Source organism: Lissotriton helveticus, chromosome 5_1 (genome assembly GCF_964261635.1).
Source record: "Lissotriton helveticus chromosome 5_1, aLisHel1.1, whole genome shotgun sequence".
NCBI classification, from domain to species: Eukaryota; Metazoa; Chordata; class Amphibia; order Caudata; family Salamandridae; genus Lissotriton; species Lissotriton helveticus.
The window spans coordinates 1,117,406,869-1,117,429,530 of record NC_136065.1 but is presented as its reverse complement, the minus strand read 5'-3'; the positions used below and the strand labels follow the sequence as shown (position 1 = coordinate 1,117,429,530).

General features: G+C 44.4%; 1 protein-coding gene across 1 annotated transcript in view; it reads left to right on the top strand.

The window, feature by feature from the left end:
* The window catches only part of LOC144752596 (VPS10 domain-containing receptor SorCS1-like), a 1,975,184-nt gene that overhangs the window by 1,726,311 nt on the left and 226,211 nt on the right, over positions 1-22,662 (top strand). Inside the window, exon 23 of the mRNA XM_078640477.1 lies at positions 16,130-16,252. Within this exon, the coding sequence (XP_078496603.1) occupies positions 16,130-16,252 (123 nt within the window). The remainder of the gene's footprint in view (positions 1-16,129; positions 16,253-22,662) is intronic.

Sequence of the window (22,662 nt, the reverse complement as noted above, 5' to 3'; positions counted from 1 at the left end):
CAGACTTTCAGGTTAGATCCTCGCTGCAGGGCTGCAGCATGCTTTTCGGCCTGCAGCCCACTGTGCGCGATCCCAAGATATGTCCGGAGGAGCAGGGTGGCAGATCAACGAGAGAGCAGACCAACACACCCCTCACCAGTAGGGCATTTTGAATGGTGGCCGTGGAGATGAAGGTCTGGTGGTCTTCTGCACTGGGTGCACTTGGATCAGTGTACTACAACTAAAGATACACAGTGTCTTCTCTCTTGACCTCACCTACACCAATGCCAGACCACGGGCTGTGGGAGTGAGGAAGCACTGCTTGCCTGCCTATCCACCACTCACCCCTGAAATAACAGGGGCACCGTTGAGGACCTATTCATACTTCAAGCACTTGCCCCTCACCCCTTCAGGATTGTAGGGGGATGGCCTTAGGGCACTGGGGCTCATGAATTGGCACAATCTGTTGTGTATGGGTCCTCACCTTAATAGCAAATGACTTAAATACACTAACGGAGCCACGTTTGGCACCCAGAATGCTTTTCCTCTGGCCTGCAATGATAATTCACAGAGGTGAGACACTGTGGTGGCCCACACTGCCCTCTTGCATAGGCCTTACCTATACTTGTACATCCCAGTACCTCATTGGAAGGGTGGGAGGTTCGTAAGTAGGAGACATGCAGAGAGAGCTGCTCCAGGGCACTCTGGGATGTATAGTGGATTCCTCCACCCCTCTAGCCCCAGCACTACCAATACTCTCTACTTGTGTACCTACAAGGCAACCAGTTCTGGGCCCTACTGGCCCCTGCCACATACATTATGACCTGTCACGTGCCTTGCTCATCATGGTATGCATGACAAAAGACGAGGCACCTGCTATGCCGCCCGGAGTTCAGGGCAATGAAAGGATTGACGGCGACATATGAGCTGCAAATGCGTCCTTGGTGACTACACTGTCAGAGCACTTACATAGGTTTGATGAACTCTTGACCACTGTTCTAGACATCAAATCCACCCCAGAGCCGAAAATTGATGCGCTGAGGATTAATATAGCCCTCATGAGGGAAGTTCACAAGAAATTGAAGGAGTGGGCCGACAATACAGAATCAATACTGGACACCCTCGGGCCCACGGTCACAGAATGCGAGAAACACCTCGGGACTTTGTAGGATGAGGTCAACTACCTCAGGAGATTGGTGGATGACCAGGAAGGTAGGTTGAGAAGCAATAACTCAAGGATCCTGGGCTTACCGGAGCAAGTGGAACGTTCTAGCATGACGTGTATTTTGAGAAGTGGTTTGCAACTACAATTTTAGATCGTAAACTCTCAACCTTCTTTTCTGTGTAATGTGCACACAGGGTGCTGGGTAGCCCGCCTTCCTAGGGGCCCCTCCAAGACTATTTTTTAATTGACTAGTGCTATGGGCCAGTGGATGATCAAAACTCCCAAGTAAACATCTTCCCCGTCTTCATCTATGGAAGTGTAAAGGAGGAGATCCTCCGTTTTAGCCGGCAGCATTCAACACCGTTGACCACAAACTACTCATTAAGGTACTTCAGGAAAGGGTCTGGGTGGACGAGGTAGTCTCGCAGTGGTTCACCTCCTTCCTGCAGAACCACGCTCAAAGAATAAAAATCAAAAAGTCACATCTGGCCTATGACCCATAAGCAGGGGTGTCCCCCAAGGCTCAGTTCTCTCCCCACAACTATTCAACATCTACATAGAACCCCTCACCACAATACTCAAAAAAGCCAACATCCCCTTCCACCTCTCTGCGGACGATACCCATATCTATCTCGAAACCTCTTCCACTGGTGACATTCAGAGATTAAAAGAGACTCTAAGAGAATTTCAACACTGGCTATCCCTCAACCACCTGAAACTCAACCAAGACAAGACGGAAATCCTTCCAACAAGGAACAGACACCCCAACTCTCAGAATGGCTAAAAGCCATTGACGCTCTTAACTGCAGTCTCAATTTAGCTGACTCCGTAGAATCACTGGGAATCACTCTGGACCCAAACCCAGACATGGTCAAACACATCAAGAATAACGCAAAGAGCGCTTTCTTCAACCTCAAACTACTCAAGAAAATAAAAACCTTCATCCCTCCCAACGACCTCAAACAAGCCACTCAATCCCTGGTGCTGTCCAGACTGGACTACAGGAGCGCAACCCTCACAGGAACAGCAAAATCTCACTTAGCTCCTCTCAGATCAACTCTAAATGCAGCAGCCAGAATGGTCAGAGGAGTAAAGAAATTTGAACACATCTCACCCGCTCTCAGGGAGCTAGAATGGCTCCCAATCAAAATGCATGACAACTTCAGAACTGCTTGTCTCACGCACAAAGCTCTGCACACGGGGAAACCCGCCTACCTAGCCTCCAAACTCAAGAAGGCAGGTCAGACAAGGAACCTCAGGAGTTCCAACACTCTACTCTTCATTCCTCCAAAAACATGCAAGCAAAAAACGTTATCCAGATCCTTCTCAGGAAATGCGCAACAAAATCTGGAACTCCATCCCAGTACACATCAGGACTACCCCCTCCTTCTCAAAATTCAAAAGCCTGCTCAAAGACCTCTTCCTCAACTGATCTCCGCAAAGGAGATAGCTTCCGGCAAACGCGGAATCATGCCCATCACAGCACACTGAAAAAAAGGCCCTCCCTGAAATAAATTCGTCATAAGTCAATGTTGTATTTTATTGCTCTACTGAATAAATAATTTCTCTACTATAAATGTTGTAAAGCGCTCTGATACCTTCAGGTCTGGCCAGTACTATACAACACTCTTACATAAGTAAATAAATAAGATAATTGGCTGCATGCAGATGCACATTCAATGAATTTTGCAGAAGGATCACATTGGTATGCCTTGCCTTCTATGGTTACTTTCTTGGTAGAGGTTTCAGCTTATGTGCTCATTCTATGACCGTTGTAAAGCATTTCACTCTCATAGTTCCAAAATCAAGCAAGTAAGGTTGGGGCAGAGTTTCCTCCTTCAGAGAATATTCTGGGTAGAGCAGTTGTTTCCCGACTCTAAAAATGCTCTTTGGCCAGCTTTTGTGGGAGAATCATTTGCATTCTTTTCAGCTCAACCATAGGGACAAATGAGCTGAAGGGTGTATGAAGTGGATGGCTGGCTGTTCCTCTTGTTTCTCCGTCAGCAGCAGAGATCCTACGTCTTACAAACACCATAGCTAAAAAGATATTTGTGACCATAGGTGCACCAAACCTAATCATGATCAGAGTTTCATCCTCAGTCTTTCTGTATCCTTTCCCCTGTATTTCAAATGCAATCCGTATTATGTTTGCAAACATGTAATCATTACAAAAATTAATTAAAAGAGGTATCATTTATCCATAATTTATGGTGGTGTACTTTACAAAAATGTCAAGCGAGATCATGCGTGAGTGCTGTTTCACCCAAAAACCGTATAAATGCTGGAAAGAGCCAGTTCCTTTGTAAAATGATTGAAGGGCATAGCCACCTCAATAATAGGGGGTGTGAAGGACAGTTTAGGGTCTCCTCTATATAAGGGTACAGCAAACATGCCCATTGGGAGCACTACATTTGGATTTCATTTTTTTGTGTCAAATGTAGCAAAAAAGAGAAAACTGTTTTGGAACAACTCTGGGACAAATAATGAATGGCCGGGATAGGACTGCTGCAAAGGCATTTGGGGACTTTGTCCAAAAACCTCTGAGAGACATTCCTTCTGCTTCTTGTTAATCAAATTCTGTTATTTCTACAAAACAAAACACTCCTAGCTCTCCACTATGGGTTATTTTACTCTGAGCTATACAGTAAATGCACGAAGAGGTCCAGTCTTTAATTTGAAGAATCTGACAACCTATTTTATTTTCAGAATAAGAATCAATAATCTTTATTTCGGATATAAAAGCCATAAAAGATATACATACAATGTAAAGTAAAAAAAAATCCAATTTCCTGTTCTGCACTAATCTTTCCCATAATTCAATGATGCCAATTGAGGGCCAATCAAAGGGACTTGTGAGTGATAAGACAATAAATATATTTTAACATCTAAAATCGAGAAGCTAGAAATAAAGCATTCTTCAAAAGTATTATAATCACAGCATAATGGTTGCCAGTTCATATAGATAAACTTTAAATAAATGATGTTGCTTTATTTTAAAAAAGACAAAGTGTAAGAATTATAGGCAATAAAGACACTAATTCGTAATTCCACATCCCCCCTCTAGTACTTATGTTGACTCAGCTAAAAATCAAGCCGGGATCTCTAAAACTTGAGACCCCTTCTACTCCTTACTATCTCCACAGAAAAGAGGTATCTGCTTATACTAAAGACAATGGGTTGAGTTGTTTCTGTTCTCACAATTCTTTCCGCTTCACTGAAACGTCTAAAACCTAAGAGGCGACAAATAGGTTTTATCCATTTCCTTTTACAATATGTATAAACTGGACCAAAGAATAATACATGAGCTTCGTCCTCCATGGCACCGGTATTACAAAGTTCACAGCTAACCCGGTTATCCTTCCCTGCATTCCCTTCGTTACATGTCCATCTCGCAGTGTTTGCTTTGATTTGTAATATACCATAGCGAAACTTTAGGTACAGGGATTTAGCTAGACCTGGTAAGATTTAATTCAGAAAAGGTTCAAATCTACTCTGTGTCTTCATGGCAAGATACCTCAAGGTAAGAGCGCCTAATTTAGAGTTTTGTAGTTGTGAGTTTGAGACAAACACCCAATATCTTAATTTTAACACTTTTCTACAACTCAAAGTTAAGCCTTCGGGGTCTTCCCAATAGTCTTTCAGCCCCAGCTTACTAAACCAATCCTCAATGTGGGTCAACCATACCAACTTCGCGTTGTTTTTTATTTTCAAGATTTCTTTTAGTGCATCTCTATAATCTACTAACTCATCTGCTGACCACACGCAGACCCAATACAACAAGGGTTGTAAAACCGCGTGGTCATCAGTACGATGAATATCCAGATCCACTATGAGGGGAAGTAGAGGTGTACACTGTTGAACGGCTAATAGTTTTCTAAAAAAAATATTCTCTTGTATCATAAAAATCTGTTTAGCCACGTAACCCCATATTTTGGCCCCATAAAGGGAAGCAGATTGGGCTTTGTATTTATACAACTCCATTGCTGCGGACACAGCTTTAGAGTAGCTATTCCTGTGTCGCCTTGCTATCGGCACTAGATTCTGGGTAAGGATAGTTTTACTTTTATCTAATTGAGTTTTCCAATCTAGTTTGGCGTCTAAAGTTATGCCTAGGTAGTTTAAATTTTGCACATATTCAATCCTTTCTGCATTAACAGTCAGTGTTTTTTTTAAAGTTCTATGTGGCTTAATCTTCATATACTTAGTTTTAGACGAGTTGATCTCCAATCCTTTAGCACGCAGTAAGACCAAAAGGAATCAAGTAAATTTTGTAAACCTTTGGGTGTCTGTGACATTAAAATAGTATCATCTGCGAATAGAAGTGCAGGAACATGGTCACCTGCCATCTTGGGAGAATCATGGTCGCAGCCCAAGAGGGTATCGGGTATATCGTTAACATATAAAGAAAACAATGTCGGTGCCAACACGCACCCTTGTCTAACACCTCTGTTTATGTCGATGCGGTCTGTCAATTCTCCATTTGGGCCCCATCTCACCCTGGCATAATTTGCCTCGTGCAACCTAACGATCTGTTCCAGAATTTCCCAAGGAACACCCTGGTCCCTCAGTCTTATCCACAGGGAATTTCTGGGAACTAGGTCAAAGGTAAGCATGGGCGTAAAATCCGTTCCGTTCGTGGAATTTGCAGATTTTCTGCAATTTCGCGGTCCGCGAATCTCGCGAAATTGCAGAAAAATCCACAAAATCATGTTCGGGGACGGATTTTCAAAAACTGAAGTACATGAAGCACTTACAGGGTTACAGCAGGTGCCCAAGTTGAAGCTAATTTCTTTGTAACCATTTACAAATTGGTTACAAAGAAATTAACTTCAACTTGGGCACCTGCTGTAACCCTGTAAGTGCTTCCTGAGCGCGCCTCCAGAGTTGTTGCCTACTTGCAACTATTCTCTGACCCTGCTCTGACCCTCGAAGCAGGGTCAGAGAATAGTTACAAGTATGGCACAATGCTCCAGGCTGTCACCAAAATTAAACCACAACAGGAAGCACTTACAGACAAGGAAGCAGGTGCCGGACTTGAAGCTCAAATTCAGTAACACATTAACTAGCCCCCGGTTGAGGCTGGGCAGGTGTGCTTTCTTCCCATAATCTACAGTGGTGAACCAGAGGGTGCTGTGATGAACCAGAAAATCCAGTTGTGAACCAGAGGGTGCTGTGATGAACCAGAGGGTGGCAGTGATGAACCAGAGGGTGGCAGTGATGGACCAGAGGGTGACAGTGATTAACCAGAGGGTGGCAGTGGTGAACCAGAGGGTGGCAGTGATGAACCAGAGGGTGGCAGTGGTGAACCAGAGGGTGGCAGTGGTGAAACAGAGGGTGGCAGTGATGAACCAGAGGGTTGTCAGGATTACGCTCCACAGGATCCGATCGTTGCTATATAGGGGTCCACCTCCTTATGTTGCCAGCTCCCTGACTTTGGTAACAGGGAGTTCGAACCATAAGGCGAGGGATATAAGGGAAGGGGAAGGAACTGCGGGGATTATAGGCTCTGAAAGACATAAACATGAGACACAGTTATACACCACATGCAACCTAAAATGCTACTCTCATTATGGTCTCGCTAGGATGTTGGAATACCTGAAAGTAACCAGAAGCACACCTTCTTTTAGTAATTGCAGTCCTTGGAAAAGTATCAGAAATTAATTGGCATAAGCCCCAAATCAAGAAACGAGAGAACAAGGCTTTCTCTACTGGGTCCTGACACCCAGTACCATCCAGAGGAGTAGAAGAACAATAAAACGGCTTGATTAAATCACTGGACTCTGTAGCTCTAGGAGTATTGTATCATCATAATCCTTATAGAGTCATGTTAATCCTTTCAATGATCAAAGGTATTCCTATACACACGGTAGCCCGTAGCGACACTACTGAACTCCGCTGTACCAATCACACATAAATGAGCAAGGGAAAAAACACGGTAGCTAGTGGCCAACCCGACTCACATAGCTCCGCGTTAAAGCACTGGCAAACGGTAGCGCGTGGCAGAACACACACTGCGCTCCGCTGCTTTCAAAATAGCAATCCAATCCACCACGGCAACACGTAGCAGATAACTACTGTGCTCCACAGCATCCACCAACAATACAGGGTCAAGTTCGGAACGGTAACGCGTGGTCGGCCGACACACAGCGTTCCGTTCTACCGTTAAGCGCAGCCGCGCTTAACCGGACTCACCGATCCGAAGGCACCGGCCGGGAAGCAGGATTCCTCGCAATAGCCGCCAGCAGGAATCCAGGAAGACAGCAAGGCAAGGCAATCCTGGACGCAGGAGACTCAAACAGGAATACAGAATTACGCTCATCCGCCTCAGCGCGTTTCCCCGTAAAGTACCTCCCTACAGCAAAGGGTCATGGGAGTTGTTGTTATAAACGTCAGGAGGGCGCTCATGCTTGTGAAACCTGACAGTAGGCCCCCCTCTTTGGCATCTCCTAGGCCCAGGCTTGGCCGGGAAACTTACATGAAAGCGACGCACAGCTGCAGGGGCATGCACATTGTCACACGGCTCCCACGAGTCATCCTCAACCGAATACCCCTTCCAAGCCACCAGGTACCACAGAGCACCACGCCTCCACTTAGAGTCCCGAATGCACCTCACAACGTACTCATAGCCACCATCAATGAGGACCGGAGGAGGAGCCCTCCATACCGAGGACAATGCAGGTTTCAAAAGACTGCATTGAAAGACAGGGTGGATCCTAAGCGAAGCAGGCAACCTCAGTTTGAATGCCACAGGATTCACCTTCCTTACAATGACATAGGGCCCAATAAAACGAGGATGAAATACACTACGCAATTTGAATCTAATGTTCTTGGTCGAGAGTCACACCTTATCCCCGACCTGGTAATCAGGACCATCACGGCGGTGCGCATCCGCCCATCGCTTACACACACTCTTGGCCTTGATCAAATGTTTGGTGAGTTGTCGCTGCACTGTGTGCAACTTCTTCATTCTACTGTACACCGTGGGTTGCTCGGACACACTCTCAGGCAGACACACCGGAAGAATATTAGGGTCAATCCCATATGTTGCATAGAAAGGGGACACCCCCACAGAACAATGCCATGCGTTGTTGTATGCCAATTCAGCCATCCACAACAAGGATACCCAAGAATCCTGAGCCGAGGCTGCATAGCAACTGAGGTATTTCTTTAGAGTCTATGCCTTTCTGTCTGGCCATCCGTTTGCGGATGGAAGCTCGTGGACAGAGAGGACTTTATCTGCAAGGCTTGGCACCAGTGCTTCCAAAATCTAGCGACGAACTGGGGGCCCCTGTCTGAAACAATCACTCCAGGCACCCCATGCAGCCGAATGACCTCAGAGAGAAGTAATTGCGCTGTCTGCCCTGCCGTAGGAAGTTTAATACATGGTATGAAATGCCCCAGTTTAGTTAGACTGTCAATCACCACTAAAATTGCAGTCTTGCCTTGAGCAGGTGGGAGACCGGTAATGAAGTCTAAACTGATGTTTTGCCATGGTTTACCAGGGGTTGGCATCGTTATGAGCTTTCCTCTCTTCCCTCCACAATCGTTCTTGGAGCGGGAGTGAGGTTCCGTGAATTCTGAACCCGTTTCATAAAGGTCATGGTTTCGTTACGAATTTGATATTAGCGAACCATAACTAGTTAGTGCGGCAAGTATGAGTGTTTTTGTCATGTAAGACCGATGGATTCACTACGTATTTAGGGATTTCGTTCTGAACCCTTGGGTTCCATTTTGTGTATGGCAGCCATTTTGTGGTTGCCCTCACATAGGCCGATGACTGTGGCTGAACTAGTCTTTTAAGGACATGTACACCTTAGCTCGAGTTCGTGCTGACTCCTGTTTGACCTGAGTGAACTGACCCTGTTGCCTGAAGCTGACCTTGTTAAACCATTTCCTGCACTTTAGCTGATCAAGATTAAGGATCAGAGCACAGGACATCATAAAGTTTTACTGCACACAAATATGCCTTATTCACTCTCACCTGTTTCTGCTCCTTTCTTTATGGTCTATTTATGATTGGGTTGTGGCCTTTTTTATTATGGGTTCGTTCGACCTGTCTAAAGAAGAATGTTGGGTTTGACCGATGATTGATCATGGGCTGGGCAACTGAAAAGTGGGTTTTACCGTCATACGATACCTCTGGTGTGGGTACATGTGATTGGACAGTTTGTAAATGTTAGGTATTTGTCTGGAATGTGATTTTTGGCATAAAAAGGGATGACTTGCTCTGTAAAATTGAGCAGTCTCCTGAGAACTCATACCGTGATGATTTCTAGGACTTCTGTTACTGGCTGCAGCCAATAAATGTGATCTTTGACGCCACTCAGAAGTATCCCGTGTCTCTGTATTCTAAGACAGGTGAACCCGAAGACTTTGGGCGTGCCCCTGGCGCCTCTGGGTTATAAAACCCGGTTCTTCAGTCGCAAACATCACATTGCGCTACCCAAGAGTTGACATCCTTTTTTAGCGTTTTCCACCAGAAGTGTCTTTGGGCCAAGTGAATGGTTTTGAGCACCCCCTGATGCCCGGCCAAGGGAGACACATGACACCATTGAAATGCCTCCTTCTGCAACACGATTGAGGGCAGCAATAGCTGGCTGTTCACAAAAGGTAAACCCTGTTTGATGGTACGTGTTCCTTCCTTAGCAGCCCAGGAATCCCAGAGTATATCTGATCTAGCACTCCTTATCTTGTCTAGGAAGTTTTCAGCATTTAAAACGCAAACCACCTTAGAGGGTTTAATGATTGATTCAAGAATGGGTACAGTCGAGGGGTTCTCCTCTTCTTGTCTGGACAATGCATCCGCCTTCCTGTTATCGCACCCTGGCCTAAAGGTTATTACAAAGTCGTACTCTGCAAAGAATAACATCCATCTCATCTGACGCTGGGTCATGTGTCGGGCCGTCTTCATAAACTGAAGATTACGATGATCAGAGTATACCGTGATAGGGTACACGGCCCCCCAAAGATATTGTCTCCATTCCTGGAAGGCCTTTTTTACAGCCAACAGTTCTTTTTCTGAGATGGTATAGCTCTTTTCAGCAGAATTCAAATTCCTGGACAGGTATGCTACCGGATGTAGTTGTCCAGTATTTGAGTCTCTTTGCGATAAAATGGCTCCTATTGCTTCATCAGAAGCATCAGCTTCCACTACAGAGGGTAACTCAGGTTTAGGGTGAGCCAAAACAGGAGCAGAGGTGAAAGCCTCTTTCAGATGTTCAAAAGCGTTGTTAGCTTCTGGTGACCAAAGAAAAACTACTCCCTTCCGGAGTAACCGTGTCAAAGGTACTGCTAATTGTGAAAAATGCAAAATAAACCGTCTATAATCATTAGCAAACCCTAAGAAGCTCTGTACTTCTTTCAGGGACTTGGGCGTGGGCCACTTCTGTACTGCTAAGACCTTTCGATCAGACATACGCAACCCATCCGGGTGAAGCATAACCCCCAGGAACTCAACAGACGACACCCCAAACTCACATTTACTCAGCTTACAGTACAATTTGTGTTCCCTCAACTTCTGGAGCACAAGCATGACCTGAGAGTTGTGAGTTTCTACCTCTTCTGAATATATCCAGATGTCATCGATGTACACCACTACACAGACATCTATATACTCTCTTAGGACATCATTCAGGAAGAATTGAAATGCAGCAGGGGCATTGCAAAGCCCAAACGACATCACCAGGTATTCGTACAAGCCGTAATGGGTCTTAAATGCTGTCTTCCACTCATCCCCTGCCCTGATGCGAACCAAATGGTAGGCCCCTCGTAGATCGAGTCTTGTGTAGATCTTGGCGTTGCGGACCTGGTCCAGCAACACAGTGATGAGGGATAAGGGATACCTGTTACAAATGGTAATCTTATTCAACCTGCGATAATCCACACACGCTCTCAACTCACCATTGGCCTTTGAGATGAAAAACAAAGATAAGGGCTGCGGGAGAACGGGTTGGTCTAATGAAGCCTATGTTTATATAGTGTTCCAGATAGTCTTTCAGGGACTGATAAGGCATATACTCTACAAGATGGTACAATAGCTCCGTCCACCAAATCCATGCGACAGTCGTACTCTCTATGCGGAGGTAGCTGTTCCGCCATGATTTCACTAAATACATCGCTGTACTCTTGATAACACTGAGGCAGGACCACCACCTTTTCTGCTGCAGTAGCTATACTGTAAGTGTTTTACAAGGTGATCGCCTGTGTGTCTGGATCTTGTATGATATGATTTTCACAGCCGGGGTCTAAAAACTGTATGGTTTTGTTCCTCCACTGTACTGTGGGATTGTGATAGCTCAGCCAAGGCATACCCAGAATAACCTCATACTGGGGAGCATCTATGATGTTTAATCTTAGCTCTTCCCGATGAGTACCTCCACTTACAGGCACAGATAAGACTAGACTTTCTGTCTGTTCGGTTATGAGACCTGACTTCAATGGTTTCCCATCCACAGCCCTCACTTCTTCGGGTTTATCCCTACGTACCCTATGAAGAGCCAATGTAGAAACCAAACCGCTATCCACAAAGTTCCCTGTGGCTCCTGAATCTACCATCACCATCACCTGATGGACCTGATCCTGATTTTCTAAGGTCATCGGAAGCACTATGTGGGATTCATGATCCTGAATGGTGGAGGCTGTGAGTGAAGGGAGTTTCCTCTTTGTTTCTTCCCGCACCATCGATTGGTGCGTCTTCAGCAGAAGTGGATGACACTGCGACTCTCTTATTTCTAGACCAGCCTCCTCTATTCTTGGGTTTCACGGGACATTCTTTAACGAAATGCCCCTTTTTTCCACAATACATACATAAACCCAAGGATCTACGGCTCTCTCGTTCCCCCCTGGACAAAGGTGCTCTAACTGCCCCTATCTCCATAGGTTCGCTGCCTGTCTCTGTAGGATTCCCACCTTTTCGCGGAGAGTAATCAGACCGGTAGTAGCCCCTCTCTGCTTTACGATGTTCTCCTCCCCTTTCTGTAAGCCTGCCGTCTAACCTTAGAGAAAGATTTATCATGTCCACACATGTGAGGGGTTGTGGATCTATTTGAGCAATGATGTCCTTTAACCCATCTTTCAGACCTTGGTAATACAGCGACATTCGCTTCTCCTCTGGCCAGGCAGTTTCCGCTATCAACCTGTTAAAGGTCGTAAGATATGATACCAAGTCCTGTCTCCCTTGTTTCAACTCCAACAGCTCTTTGTCTGCGCTAAAGGTGGTGGCCCTTCTATCAAAGACTTTCTCGAACTCCGCACGAAACGCCGTCCAGTTGGACAGTATGGCATCGTCATTTTGTACTAGGGGTACTGCCCAAATGGCTGCATCACCACTCAAATACGAAATTGCAAACGCCACCCATGAATGATTGGTGGGGAAGGATGATGGTTTGCACGAAAAGTGCAACATGATTTGCGTCAAGAAGACCTGGGCTCTTGATGGATCACCAGAGTATCTTTCAGGACTCGCCAAGGGAATGGTAGGAGGCACCGTGACTTGTATTTGTGGAGCTGCTGTGGAGGCAACAAACAGATTTCTAGCTAACTTATCCACTTTCTCCCTCAAGGCAGCTGTTTCAGCCTTGGAGGAAATCAGTTCCTGCTGCACTAAAACCAGCGCCTGGAGAACATCATCCATAGTGGCCATGACCCCTTCAACCACCGGATCGGGTGGAGCACAATTCGTGGGCGCGTAATTCTGTCAGGATTACGCTCCACAGGATCCGATCGTTGCTATATAGGGGTCCACCTCCTTATGTTGCCAACTCCCTGACTTTGGTAACAGGGAGTTCGAACCATAAGGCGAGGGATATAAGGGAAGGGGAAGGAACTGCGGGGATTATAGGCTCTGAAAGACATAAACATGAGACACAGTTATACACCACATGCAACTTAAAATGCTACTCTCGTTATGGTCTCACTAGGATGTTGGAATACCTGAAAGTAACCAGAAGCACACCTTCTTTCAGTAATTGCCAAATTAGTAATTGCAGTCCTTGGAAAAGTATCAGAAATTAATTGGCATAAGCCCCAAATCAAGAAACGAGAGAACAAGGCTTTCTCTACTGGGTACTGACACCCAGTACCATCCAGATGAGTAGAAGAACAATAAAACGGCTTGATTAAATCACAGGACTCTGTAGCTCTAGGAGTATTGTATCATCATAATCCTTATAGAATCATGTTGATCCTTTCAATGATCAAAGGTACTCCTATACACACGGTAGCCCGTAGCGACACTACTGAACTCCGCTGTACCAATCACACATGAATGAGCAAGGGAAAAAACACGGTAGCTAGTGGCCAACCCGACTCACATAGCTCCGCGTTAAAACACGAAGTATAAGACAGCACTAGCAAATGGTAGCGCGTGGCAGAACACACTCTGCGCTCCGCTGCTTTCAAAATAGCAATTCAATCCACCACGGCAACACGTAGCAGATAACTACTGTGCTCCGCAGCATCCACCAACAATACAGGGTCAAGTTCGGAAGGGTAACGCGTGGTCGGCCGACACACAGCGTTCCGTTCTAACGTTAAGCGCAGCCGCGCTTAACCGGACTCACCGATATTGACGATATTAGAATCGCCAGCAGTATCCTTGGGTCTTCGCCCCACCCAGCTTATTCTTCGAACGTACAGGATCTCCCCGTCTATATAGCTCGGGAGGGGTCTATTCTTATTTAACCAAAAGGTTACCTTGTTTTTTAGTTCTGGGTAAGTTTCTATTTTGTCATTCTTTCACTCAGGGACCCCAGTGAGTACAACGACATATGGGAAGGAGTCAGGTGGCAAGTCAATACAATTTAAGGGACATTTTTGCTTTATGCTATTGGATGTTTCCTTGTCCGCCGATGAATTATCTTTGGTCTGCACCACGGCACTATGCTTCAGTACCTGCCTCTCCTTCCTCACCCCTCGGCATCCCTCTCTTTCTAGGTCCTTTGCCCCACTTTTAGAAAGTGTGTAAACATGGCTATTGCTACTGCTTTTACTATTATGTACCAACGGAGATGTATTAATTGCAATCGTGGTAGATGGCAGGGTCACTGCAGCTGCGGGTAATCCTAATGAGGGGTCTTCCGTCATACTATTCTTCGATGTGCACTCGACCAGCTTTCTTAATATGCTGAAATTATCTGTAGTAATCTCCTCCAGTTTCCCTAATCTTTCACTAATTACCTTTGTCCTCTCTAAGAGAGTTAAAACTAGGGATTTAATCAATTACTCAACCTGAGCCATGAAGCCTTCGGGTAATTGCAGCGAAGGCCCAACCAAGTCGGTCTTTTTAGTAGTTGGCGATATTATAGGTGAAATAGATGTCGATACAGATGGTGACAATATATTAACTTGCAACGTCAAAGTCTCTTCTGTGATATTATTAGTCGCTTTAGAGGTTTTTGTTATCTTTGGACATCTTCCTTTTTGTGCGCCCCCTCCCCGCTTCCTCTTGGCAATAGGTGCTGATCCCACAGATTGTTTTGGGATTCGTGGTCTTGTACTATGTTTAATGGAAGACCTTATGGAGGAGCATGGGGCGGTGTTATTAGATGTGTTCTCTTCAGCAGAATTACTCGGTGGGGCAGTAAGGCTAGTCTCGTTTAACACAGAAGGATCAAGCAGCCTCTCTGCCTCATATTCATTATTATCTCCCTCATTAGTATGTGTGTTAGTTACTGGTCTTTCTGGTCCTCCCTTGGCCCGGGCTTTGCCCGTGCGCGTCCCTCGCTGCGGGAGGGCCGGGCCGATTTTGAGGGCCTCTGGCGCCCTCCGGCAGCGTCACGAGCCCTGCGCCTCGCAGATCCCTCTGGGAAATGTAGGCGCACTAGCCGTTCCCCTCACGGCTGCTCCGACGGCCCTAGCGACGTGGCAAATGGCGTGGCAATGGCTTCGGCAGAGGTAGGTGAATTTGACAAATGTTGGCCGTTCCCCTCACGGCAAATGCTGGGTCTATCTGCAAAGGGTCCCCTCGGATTTTCAAGTCTGTGTGATATTTTCTTTAGCTGCATGAATCAAATCACTGCCTGAACAGAATACTTTTTGTCTGGAACCAACACAGCACTGAAACTTCAATAAAAATACTTTTCCCCCTTAACACTAGTACTTCCACTTATGGTCACACAATAGCAGACAAACACTCCTATTTAAATGTTATTTTCTCAATGATTCCCGAATAAACCCTTACAATTTCGTCCAATAAATGTTCTCAGGAGCATATGTTTTAATACGAGTAAATACCAGTCGACTATCAGCTGCGAGGTGTCAGGTTATCCCCACAAGTAGCAAATGCAACACTAACAAATGATACTTTGCCTAGGGCAGCAACTCATTCCACCAGTCTGCTCTCTGGTTCCTGAGATTTTCTGCACAAATTGAATGTTACTAATAGTGTGCATTACTTGTTCCTGTGCTACCGTAGCGGCAGTGAAGCTCGCCTGTGGCAATGCGTCCACCTCATCAGGGTCAAAGGATGGCGTACAGCTGCACCGTGGTAAAGCTGGCAATTAATCAGCGGGCCTATGCTAACTCAGCTGTGAAAAATCCACTCCTTGTTCTTCATCCATGAAGTGCGTCTCCGGAGAGCAGGTGCTCCGAGCGGCGGCCTCCTCACGTGCTCTGTCAAAACCTGGAAACTTGCTGCTAATTAATGTTCTTGGGAATCCTCGCGCAGGCTGTCAAGTGCTGCATGGCCGCTCCTAGGCGGGATCCTGCATTCTGTGATTTGAAGCTTCTTTTTAATCCAGTGCGCCTCAGGGACTGGACTAGCGTCCCCTGGCACTGCGCAGCAATTAGGAATGTTTTGTTAGAGTTCAACAAGAGTTCAGATATGTCGGTCATAATTTCTGTTTTCACGTAAAATCGCTTTTCTTTTTATTCGTCTGTCTGTACATGGGTTGAATGTGTAACTGAATCCGCTTACGACCCCAAGCCACGCTGCCCCTTCTGTTTAGTCTTACTAAAGATGACTTTGTCTTTGTATCTGTCTTCCAGGCAACAGGTGTCAATGGGAAGCAAATTTTGGTAGCAGTTCTCCCGGGTTTACCAACATCTGCAGAGCTCTTCATACTACCACACCGGGAGGCAACAGGAGAAAACAAAAGGGCATTGGAACAGGTACATTACTTTTTACTCTAAAATAGCAAACACGAATAATTTAATATGGCAGGTAAACTTGCATGCAAAAAAAGAAAAGAAAATTTAATGTGCATGGTACATACGGCCTTTTAACTGGACAGCCTGCTCATGGATTTAGGTGAGTCCAACGAAAGGGTATTTGTAATTCATTAAATCGACCTTAAAGCAAACACATTGCTACATATTGCTCAATTCTTTTTTTTTCTAAAGGGAATATTATGAATGTTTTCAATGGTGACCATGTATTGCATTAACTTGTGCATACACCTTCTCGCCTACCCTGTTTCAGTGTTGACATTTCCAGTTAGATAGTTCATATGTTTTCTTTGGCTCCACTTGCATCATGTGGATCTTTAAAAATTCTACTATATGTTTCCATCAGATACATACAAGAACCCTTCTGCCGAATAAAAAACCTTAAAATCATTGTGTGCCTTTTGACATCAATAAACAGTTTGGAGATGCAACTGGACAGGTTCTTGTAACATCTTATTTGGTGACAGAAGTTAGCAGCCACAGCCTGTAGAAAAAATTGAAACAGTTAAACATGATACCAGAGGTGATGTATTTATTTCCTAAAACCCCTACTGAATAGGTGCTTATACTTATTTCACATTGTTTGCTGAAAGAGGTTGATCACACTCAATTGCTTCCATTTTTCAGCAATAATCCTCTTTTGGTCTGTCCTGCCTCCCAGTGGGGCATTCCAATAAGCAGTTTGGCTAGAAAGCAAGTAGTAAGTCTAAAAGTATTATTAGTGAAGATGGAAGGGACTCATTTGCGTTCCTACTGCGCTTCGGCTATCTATACGCTGTTCTACAACCTAAAAGCAATATGGGCTGGGGCAGCAAGGATGTAACATCTCTGACTGAATGCTGCTGCAGTTCTTTGTTCACACACCAAAAGGCTGCTCTTGTGATATTGCAAAAGAAGTTGCTACAGTTGATCAGAGCAGGGCAGGCATTAGTTTACTTATGAATGTTGGTTTTCTCCTACCTTGTACCAAAGTGTTTGTCATCATTACAAGTGCAATAATCTGATCACCACACTAGAGATATGGGAGGCTATGTCAGAGCTTGGCCTGCAATATCACCTGCAGGCATGAAGTTAACATTGTAGAGCGCCAGGCATTTTGAGGTCAACAACTGCAAATTATGGAAGGCCCGTTAATACTCTCTGAAATGACATTATATCTTTAACATTTGTAGAAGTACATTTTCATGTCTTTGTTGGAATCTTTATTCACTGTAGGAAAGTAGGATCTACTTTTTATGGTTACCCCCACTTTTTGCCTGATTTGATGCTGTTTTTGACTAGTCTGACTGGGATCCTGCTAATCAGGACCCCAGTCAATCTGCTTTCTCCTTAAACTGTTGTGTTATGTAATTAGGTTCACCCCAGATTGGATACTGGTGTGCCCTTGTCAGTCCCTAGTATATGGTACCCAAGGGCCCAGGGCATAGGTACCTCAGAGGTCTCCCATGGGCTGAAGCATGTATTATGCCACCCCTGAGAGACCATTCAACATGGAACTACATGCCTGCCATTGCAGCCCGTGTAAGTTGGTGCATGCACCACTTACTAAAGATATGGGTATACTATATCTAAATCTCACTGCACTTAAAACCTATAAGTCACCCCTTTAGCAGGCCTTTACAATCCTGAGGGCAGGGTGATTGGTTCTAAGTGAGAGTGTGATGTATTCCTATAGGTTCTGTATCGATTCCCCTATTCCCGGCCCTGTTCTGTTTAATACTTAACTAGCAGCCGACCCACGGTGCAAAACCGTTATCTGATTAAGCCACACCACGGCACAGAAACGTGTTATCTGATTAGGTAATAACGCATGCCATCTAATTAGACAAGCACTATTCCTCCAGCCCCTGATAAGGCATACGGAGTTCTCAAAACAAATCAAACCTATGACAACCTGGGAAAATCCCTGCGGCCATTGTTTTGATTTCACCGAGAACTTCAGCAAAAGAATGTGCGAACAAGCCCGTTCGTATGACATCCCTATTGACGTATCCATGTCCATCCTTACGTCAATCTCGACACCTTACAGGTATAAATATTACCGACATTGCCTTAAGCAAACACACGCAGTGGTGACGAGATCGGAGCAGCGAGACGCACTGAGGAGCCCAGCAGAGAGCGAAGCCCACACGCGCTGCCCCGCCTTCCTGACACGCTGAGAACGAGACGCTGCTTTTCTCCTGCCGAGAAATCCAGCTCCGGCGCTTCCAAGCAGCCCTCGCAGGCAGCTGGAATATCAAGACCAGAGACGAGAGATACCAGCCCTCAACCATTCTAGATCTCAGGTACAGAACTGAACAACCCCTTGCAGAGAATTCTTGAGTCAGTCACTTGGCAAAACAAACTTAACTTAAACTGCTACTTATCTACTCCCGCCCACGTATTAGGCTTAGGTCAGGTACACTGGGGTAGGCGTGGTTAGAAGCACCAGTTGAGTACAGTTAGTCAAATGTATATATGTATGTATCTATTTTATCAATTTTAACTATCATATGGCTTAGAAACCATATCAATGCTTCTGCAGTATTATTTTATACTTCTGCTTTTATTGTATGCACTTTACTTAACCATAAGTATCGCAATAATATCGATTCATTTCTCTTGTACGAGAAAAGAGACTGATCAATGAATAATCTTTTATTGAACACGCCCGTCTCTTCCTTTCTCTACAAACTGGTGAAACTAAGAATGCACGTACTGACTGAGTAAAATAAGTTGTCTTTTGTTTTCACACGACTCTAGAGATACACTCTTGATTGGGGGAGAGCAAAGTTGTTATGTTCTATGGTTGTCAGAAACTAAATCCCTCCTTGTCTATCCAGGGAAGTTAAACTCCTCCTTGTCTATTCGAGAAAGTTTCTAGTGAACTCTGAGCTAGCTGGCAAAACCAAAAACTTTAAGTCTAATATCGTCAGTAGAAGACCTAGTTAACCTCTGCCCTAGATCTATACTATTGAAGATATTATTCCAATGCGCAGAGCCTATTGGGATAATAGGAACTACACTACATGGCGCCCAACGTTTGGAAAGGCGATAAAACTAACGCAAGACATTAGAGTAACTCAGTCGTGCTTTTTCACACAGAACCCCTTTTTTCCCATAATGCTCCAAAGACGTCTGGAGTGGGTAAAAGGTCATATCCGCCAAACCTCGCAGGAGGAGACTCCTATGTATGGTTCTTGGTTTATTCAACGTTGAAGGATACACTGTTCCAAAATATTGTGCATCTAATCTTTGTTTCCATAGAAACCTGATCTGCAAACAAACAGAATAACCTTCCTGTCGGTAAAATGATAGACAGTGATGAAGAAAGGGAGACAGTTAGAATAGCAGCTGAACTCCTAGTAGCAGACAATACTCTGCTGCAAAATGACCCGGAGACACAACTCATCCCGGTCAACATAAGAAAATCTATAACTTTAAAACTTATAGAAAATGGACTGACATCGAGAGGTGGTACAGTCATATTCGTAATTGAGGCACACGAATATCGGCAGACAGAGGTATTCTATTCATGGATAAACTTTCCAGCAGCAAACGCTGTAACAAAAGAGTTCCACTATTATAAAATAGAGGAACCACCGGATACCTACACTCCTTTCGAGGAGGTGGAAGTACCACTCAAATTCCAAGAGCACCTGCTCTTGTTTAATGGCGCCCTAAAACATAATATTCACATCACCAGGCTCGGTCCACTAGGTAGACCAGGAGCAACGTGGCCGGTCCTAGCCGGATATACACCACATCCAGACATTGAAGAAATGTCTGCACCAGATCTTTTAGCACAGCTAAAACAACTAATCAAAATACATAGACAATTAGTCCAATATGTAATGCGGACTTCAACAATCCAACCAGCAAATAAAATTCCACAGCTGACCCCTCATCAGGGTAACACAAATAAAATTACACCACAGAACATACAGTCCTGTCTGGGTAAAGTACCCGCAAAACGGGAACAAATACCTTTCTGGCTAGCACAAAAAATCACTCAAATAGAGGCGGTGTTTCCAGACACCACCCGGTAGAAAAACACAGGATTCTGACTATCTGTCTTCCAATGGGAATCGCACCACACGTGGAGGACTGTGACACCTGGGGTACAGTCTTTGCTTCCATATACACAAAAACACATGGTGTACCATCCATGTCAGTAATACCAGATGTGCTAAAACAAATTCAAGATGAATATGGTCCAGAACCTGCTTTAACTCTGGGTATGAAACTACTGAAAGATTTCAAGCAGGTCTCTGCAATATTATTAGCCAACATAAAGGGAGAAGCAGCAAACGTGGCGATCCGCCAAAGGTTAAAAGAGACAGATATAGCAGACCAACCAACTGAAATTGCCAGAATCATAGAGAAATCCTATGAAGAACTAGGAAGAGATAGTCTGGGTGGAATACCGGTAAAACCTCAACTGATTGAAAGTCCTGAAAAGATATTTATTAAAAATAATTTAAACACTCAAAAAAAGAGCTGGGATGGAAACAAACAATCCAATCCTAAAGAAAAAAGATTCCAGTCCAGAGGAAGGTCTCCTCGGCAGAGAGAAAGATCTCCGAACCAAGGACGCAGGTCTCCCCAAAGTGAGCCCTCTGGGAAAAAATACAACCTTAGAAATAGGGATAATATAAAGAAACCTGATAGATATCAAGATAATGATACACGTCCCTCTCAATCTTTTCAGACTTCCTCGCAGAAATCGGAAAGAAGAGGACGATCAGAACACAGGGAAGAGCACGTCAAGTCCAAAAACAAGGAACCTGCTCATCCGAATAATAAGTTACAATTTCCAAAAAAGAAGGTAGCCAGTATTAAAGTAATCAAAGATGCCGAGAATACTGAGGACACAGCTGAAAAACGGAGAATGGGCTCAGACAATGCTAGACAGCGCAGCAGAAGTGAGCATAGCCTCGCAAAGCCCTTATGAATCATCTGGAGACAGTGGACACGAATGAATATATTCAAGTGGAAACTGCCGACACCAGAGTTAGCAAACCTCACAAAATATATGAAATTACATTGCGTATAGAGGGGGATAAGACTAGAAAAATAAGGGGACTATTTTGGGATAATCTCTCCCAGGGCTATGACATCCTTCTAGCTGAAAAAGACTGGCCACCCGAGTTCGTCAGAGAGTGCCCTCATGGCGAAGAAATAATTATGCCTGCCTTCTCAAATCACATTCCAATTCATAAAAAATATACACTTGCTAGAAAGTGGGCAGTAGCTCAAGCTCCTGCTTTATATAAAAATCATGTAGGATGGGATGAGGACTCTCCTCCTCACAAAATCCAGTTAAAATCACAACCTACTGCACAGAGGCAGTACCCAATTAAGCAAGAAGCTAAAAAACAGGTAAAAGAGATCCTAGATCAACTTGAATACCAGGGGGTGATTGAAACTTGCACCTCACAAATGAACAATCCTTTGTTTCCTGTCTCCAAACCAGACAACTCATATCGTCTAGTTTTGGATTACAGACACCTTAACTCATGTTGCAAAACTTTTGCAGTGCAAAATTCACATAGTGCTGCACTAATGAATAACATAGTACGCAAAAAATACAAAACAACATTAGACATCTCTAATGGATTCTTTTGTCAAAATATAGCACCAGAAAGCAGATATTTGACTGCGTTCTCGGTAAATGGCTCACAAAAAAGTTTCTGCCGTTTACCCCAGGGGCACAAGAATAGCCCAGGATTATTCTCAAAGAGAGTAACAGAATTACTACAAACATACGATGACGAGGCATTATCATATGTCGACGACATTTACCTAACAGATGATGACTTGGATACTCACTTGAAGAGAGTGAACACCATAATACTTGGGTTCGCAGCAGAGGGTTACAAATTCAACTTTAAAAAATCAAGAATTGCCCATCTAACAGTCCTGTTTTTAGGATATGAATTATCAAGTGAAGGCAAAAGCCTGGCTGACAATTAACTAGAGAAATGTGCAGTACTCCAAGCTCCTAGAACACTAAAAAACTTACAATCAATTCTAGGCTTCCTAAATTTCGGAAGAACATACATTGCAAATTACGCAGAAAGGATCAAACCCCTTTATGATCTAATAAAACCAGATTTTAAAAGAATCAATTGGACTCCAAAACACACAGAAATTTTGAGATCTTTACAAACAGACATGCTAATTAAAACAAAATTAGAAACACGTGATAACTCACGCAATCTTGTGATTCGAGTCATCCCAGGAAGATGCGGATTCACATACCTGACCTCTAATGAGGGAGAAAAGGTACCAATTGCATACAAATCACACTTGTACACAGAAGCTGAAAAGAAGTTCAGTATTAAAGACAACATTGTTCATGCAGTTCAAAC